We start from the raw sequence: 5,781 nt of genomic DNA, 5'->3' as shown, positions 1-5,781 counted from the left end.
TTTTAGAATATAATTATGTTTGGGTTCGGACAGCAAACACTTTTCCACTTAAAATTTATGGGGTTTGTTTTGTGTTTTCTGGTTCTTAAATTAGCAGAAATCAAGCGAATCTCAAGTCTTGCGACTTATTTACGATGTGCGTAAGGCTATAGCTATAGGATATAGCCGTCCACTCTCCCGCAAACTGAGAGAGAGCGGCGGAGAGCGAGCGAGGAAACAGAGAGAGTGTGAAACGGATGCGTGGGAAAGTTGCCGGCGAAAGCGTGGAAAACAAACCGCTGCGGAGGAAAAGCGCTCAGTCGAGCATTAGACGCCAACGCGTTCGGAAGCAGCTCTCTCTCTCTCTCTCTCCCACACACACTCACTCACTCACTCACTCACTCTGTCTGTCTCTGTCTACCGCCTCCTCCATCTCCGTCGCACCTTCTCACACCCCCGCACTTTCGGCGACTCCAGAGGAAAAGTGTGAAAAGTTGTGCGGCCACGGGCTCTGCTCTTATGTATACAAGTATGTAAAAAGCGGGGGAAAGCGGAAAAATCGGGGAAATCGGGGAAACCGAGGAAATGCATCGCCATTCCGCGTTTTATTCAAACTTAATCGCTCCGGAGCCAGCAGGCAGTGGTTTAATTATAGCCATTCATTCAGTCTATAAGTATGGCATTTTATTTTCGACTGCACTCGCCGGCCGTAAATCAAAACAAATCAAAATCGAAATATTAAAAGACATTCGCTTATAAAACTGATTTCTATTGGCACTTCGAGAAATACATTATTGAAAATATCAAAGGAAGAGCTATTGCTTAATATTGCAAAGAATGATTAATCGTAAGATTACAAAACAACTTTGCAATACACTATTTATTTTAAATAAATGCTTTTTTGAAGTTAAAAATTTCTGTTTTAACACTTTTTGGGTATTTTGAAATAGACTTTGCAATCAACAATTTAAAAAAGGAAAATAGAATATTGAGTTAATAATGAAATTATAATCCCAACACTAAAGAGTTTGTTTCTTAATATTGTATCTTACCCCAGCTAATAGAAATCGGAAAACTCCAATTGGATCTCAAACATTATCCCTCTGTTCCACGTCCGATTCTTTGCAGCTAACCTAACGCGGTAAAATGTTTCTGGCGGTTAACCAGAGTCTGCAGAACACCAGCAAGAAGAAGCGCAAGCGGCGGACGAACGGGGATGATCCGCAGGAGGATCCTGCGGAGGGGTCGCCCCCGTCGCTCCCCTCGAGCCAAGTGCCTCCAGCGACCACCTGGTGATCGGCGGACCGGGATGCCGGGTGTGCAAGTGCCCCGGCCGCCAGTCGCTGGCGCTGGTCTACGTCTACCTGGGTGCACTCACCCTGATCCTGGCCAGCCTCTCGATCGTGTTCTACTCGCACACCCAGGACACCCAGGAGGCCACGCCCACCGAGGATCCCGTCCACTCGACGAGGGCGTTCAGAGCGCAGTTCCAAGCGGAGCTGCTGCGATCGGAGGACGAACTACGCTCCCTGGTTGCCAGGATACTCGAGAGCGAGCGGGAACTGGGTGGCAGGTGGGCACCTAAGACCTTTCAACCACGATCTCTTCTTACCTTTGTACCCCTCTCAAATCCTCTGAGCAGCAGCACCACATCCAGGAGCACCACTGCATCGCGGGATCCCCTGAAGAACGAGCGCAAGTTCACGGACAACCTGATCAGCCACACGCCTTCACCCACCGGAAAACGGATGCGGCGGGACATCCCCTCCTCTGCCCCCGCCTCCATGCATGGTACTCCAATATATAGTATCTGTCCTTATCCACATAACGCTTTCAATGACTCCCCCCAGCTGATCCCCTGATCGAGTTCTTCAACCCGAACCACCGCAAGGTCCTCGAGGAGCAGGACACCGAGATACGGAAGCGAACGGGCCAGAAGGGCGCCGCTCCCGGCGGCGACGAGTGGATCTACCTGAACACCTACTGCCGCGTGCCGGAGAAGATCATCACGGGCTTCTGCAAGGGCACCCAGGACTACTGCCCACCAGCTCCGCAGGGACCCACGGGTGAAGTTGGTCCCAAGGGTCCAACCGGCAGCCCAGGACTTCCGGGCATCCCGGGTCCCAAGGGCAACCGCGGCGACGTCGGACTGCCAGGAGCACCTGGAATCGACGGTGTGGGCCACGTGGGACCCCCGGACCGAGGGGACCCAAGGGGGGATGCCGGGGCCGTCGGAAGAGGTGGCCTGGATGGTCGGGACGGGGTGCCCGGTGAGCCGGGATTGGATGGAGTGCCGGGTCGAGCGGGCGCCGATGGCAAGAACGGACTGCCGGGTCGCGATGGCAAGGACGGACTGCACGGCAAGGACGGCAAGGATGGGCTGTCCATCACGGGACCCAAGGGAGCTCAGGGACCTCCCGGCGAACGAGGTCTCAAGGGTGAGTCATCAGATCAGAGGCTTGTTTTTTTAAAGCATTAAGCCTGAAGTTAAAAGTGCAACTAGTTTAATCATACCTTTCTTTATACCTTTCTTTATAATCCCAACTTTTCCACTTCCTTAAACAGGCATTGCAGGTCCTCGTGGTCGTCCTGGGAAACCGGGCACCAATGGCACTCCCGGAATTCCCGGCATCAATGCCTGGAAATTGCAATATCCCAACGGCAGCTCCTCGAATGATCTGCTCATTCCACCCTCGATAACAGGCAAGTTGTTAAGTTTAATCAGAACCTACCGACATAATTCTAATCTACTTGAACTTTGCTTATGATAAACTAACTACAAAGGGTTTTAATAAATGAATATATTTAGCTTGGGGCTTCAAGTTTAAAAGAAAGAAAAGGGGTTTTCGGAATTTGTATTGTTGTATATTACACTTCCTTAATTTTATACTTTTACTGCCTTTTCAGACATTCAACAGCCGGACTTCCAACGGACGGTAATTGTGGAGGAGGGCAAGTCCCTGAACCTGAGCTGTTCTGCGACAGGAACCCCAACTCCTCAGGTGGAGTGGCGTCGCGAGGACGGACGCACCATCAATGTGAACGGGATAGAGAGTGAGTCTCCGGATTTCGTTTCCGTACTTCAATAACCAAACCCCTTCGAATTCAGTGGCCTCCATCAGCGGACAGTTCCTCAAGTTCACCAACATCACGCGAAACCAAATGGCGGCCTACACTTGTTATGCCAACAACGGAATCGCCCCAGTGGCCAATGCCACTTTCATCGTGGAGGTTCACTGTAAGTATGCCTCAAGCTACTGAGGTTTCCTTCTACAGAAATCGCTCCCTGATCTTGCAGTTGCTCCCATGATCTCGGTGTACCGCCAGATGATCTACGCGGAGTACCAGAGCAGTGCGACACTCGAGTGCTTGGTGGAGGCCTTTCCCGAGGCGATTAGGTACTGGGAAAGAGCCTACGACGGCAAGATCCTGGATCCCAGCGAGAAGTACGGCATTGAGTCGTATCCGGAGGGGTGAGTCTGTCCGTCGAGCTTACCCTTACTTCGTACTCACCTTGGTATTTAGCTTCAAGACGTCGATGCGCCTGACCATCAGCAATCTGCGCAAGGATGACTTCGGCTACTACCACTGTGTGGCGCGGAATGAGCTGAACGCCACCATGGTCAACTTTGAAATAGCACGTAAGTTTCTCAGCGTAACCAGATGTGAAGTCTTGGTCAAACCCAATAACTTTCAGCCCAAGATCCGAACAGTGAGACACCGTATGTGGGCAACAGCATCAAGGTCTACGGCCAAAGGCCGCCGGAGAGCGAGTGTCCCGTGTGCGACCAGTGTCCAGATCCCAGGTAAGCTCTTAAAATACATTCCCTTCGTCCCTAAAACTCGTATTTCTCTTTAGTCTGTACCAGTGCAAGGACTCCATACTGAACAACTTCGAAATCCAACCCACCGGCAACCTGAGTTACCCAGGTTTGCCCAAGCGACCGAAGAGTAAGTAGAAGCCCTCCTTCTTTTCCCAAACTAAAGTAACGTCTTTTTCCTAATAGCTTGCTATCTGTATGCGGTGGGCAAGCCAGTTTTCCACAAGGTGGTCAACGAGAAGTTCGGTTCCTGGCTGAGGGATCCTTCGCCGGAGAGCGATCGCGAGAAGACCTTCGTGACAAACGAGAACGATCCCTACAACCTGTTCGAGTTCACCACCCGCATTCAGTACCGAATGAACAGTATCCCAAGGCGAAAGTACGAGATATCAGAGGGTTTCCATGTGAGTGGGTCACCATTAACATCCGAATACCCTTTCGTAAACAAACTTCCTTTTCAGGGCAATGCTCATGTGGTCTTCAACAACTCGTTCTACTACCAGCAGAGGAACTCCGATCTGGTGGTCAAGCTGGACTTGATCAGCCTCAAGAAGATAAGTAAGTGACTTACTCCTTGTACTAGAGTACTATCTTCTCAACAACCGAACTCCTCCAGCCACACAGTTACCCTATGCTGGAGTTTCCGCTGGGAACAAGCTCTACACGACGGACTTCAACTACATGGACTTCAATGTGGACGAGGTGGGTCTGTGGGTGATCTACAGCACCTACAACTCGAACAACACCCTGGTCGCGAAGGTAAGTAGGTTATTCCTCTAAGGAGGTATTTTCTAAAGAGATCACCCCATTCAGTTGGATCCGGAGACGCTGAAGATGCAGTACAACTTCAACATCACCTTGGATCACCACCAGTTTGGCGAGATGTTCATCGTGTGCGGCAATCTGTATGCCATCGATTCGGGTACGGACAAGAACACCCAGATCCGATACATGGTCGACTTGTACAAGGGCAAGCTGCTCAGCACGAACCTGCCCTTCTCGAACCCCTTCAGCCACACCACCACCGTGGGCTACAATCCCCTGACTGTGGTAAGCATCGAAAAGCATATACTATATATACATATATAGTATATTTACTTTATTTGGTATGTACTATCCCCTTTAGGAACTCTACTCCTGGGACAAGGGCAACGCACTCACATATCCGATTCGCTACAATGAGCAGCGACTTATCTCCGATAATAGTTAGGAGTACCCGCTAAATAGGAAGCGATCTTAAAGATCCACAGAGTCCAGGCTCAAATCTAACTAGTCTAAGGCACAATAAATAAATTCAACTGTTTTTTTTTTTCTAATGCAAACTCGGATCTCCGCTCATTTCTCTGGGTAAATACTTGCTGTGAGATCACTGGTGGGTTCACATGTCTGGAAAGTCGCTAATTGAAAGGCACAGCAAGGGAAAGTGTGCGAAAATTGTGGGGTGTGAACTGCTAATTTGCCAAAGGTGCAACAAAAAGTGCTAAAAGAAAGCCAGTTTGCCAAGGGCTGTTTTTGCAGTTCTAAAAGTGGCGCGTGTTTGTGGTTGCAAACATTTGATTTACCAACAAGAGTAACTACATATTTAAGTGCACTTCAGTGGATTTTTAGGCTTATTCCAACTTTATAAATCGAAACATTATACAACCAAAAAGATCTTGATTAACCCTTGGCCAATTACTCCGAGTCTCGGAATTATGCTGCTCCATTATCTGCATTCCCATATTCCCAGCACCATTAAGTCCCATTCCCTTTCGCCCCATCCACTTCTCTGCTCCCCTGCGCTGTCAATTAGCTGCGATAATGTTGACATTATCCGGGGCTGGTTCCATTAATTATGCCTGCTTAAAAATGACTCGACCGAGGGCCGGCTGCCAACTGCAAAAGCAACAAGTTCCTTGCCTTCATTTCTCGGCCGGGATGTGCCGAGCCATCCGCCATCCGCCAACAGTCGTCGATTGAGAGGCAGGGATATGGGCGGGGA

At 49.7% G+C, this 5,781-nt stretch overlaps 1 protein-coding gene across 1 annotated transcript; it reads left to right on the top strand.

Moving 5' to 3' along the window:
* Positions 1-309: 309 nt before the first annotated feature.
* LOC108091055 lies at positions 310-5,122 on the top strand. The gene is given in 17 exon segments (XM_017190006.2): positions 310-508; positions 1,108-1,231; positions 1,234-1,552; positions 1,622-1,770; positions 1,830-2,417; positions 2,545-2,682; positions 2,887-3,033; positions 3,089-3,217; positions 3,278-3,452; positions 3,505-3,620; positions 3,677-3,785; positions 3,839-3,930; positions 3,987-4,204; positions 4,262-4,358; positions 4,417-4,559; positions 4,614-4,850; positions 4,927-5,122. Coding segments are annotated over 16 exon segments (2,847 nt in total). The 5' UTR covers positions 310-508; positions 1,108-1,125; the 3' UTR covers positions 5,011-5,122.
* The last annotated feature ends 659 nt before the right edge of the window (positions 5,123-5,781 follow it).

The sequence above is a fragment of the Drosophila ficusphila genome, unplaced genomic scaffold (assembly GCF_018152265.1).
Source record: "Drosophila ficusphila isolate 14025-0441.05 unplaced genomic scaffold, ASM1815226v1 contig_198, whole genome shotgun sequence".
NCBI classification, from domain to species: Eukaryota; Metazoa; Arthropoda; class Insecta; order Diptera; family Drosophilidae; genus Drosophila; species Drosophila ficusphila.
Note: the sequence above shows the minus strand (reverse complement) of the source record. Positions and strands in the feature narration are given on the sequence as shown.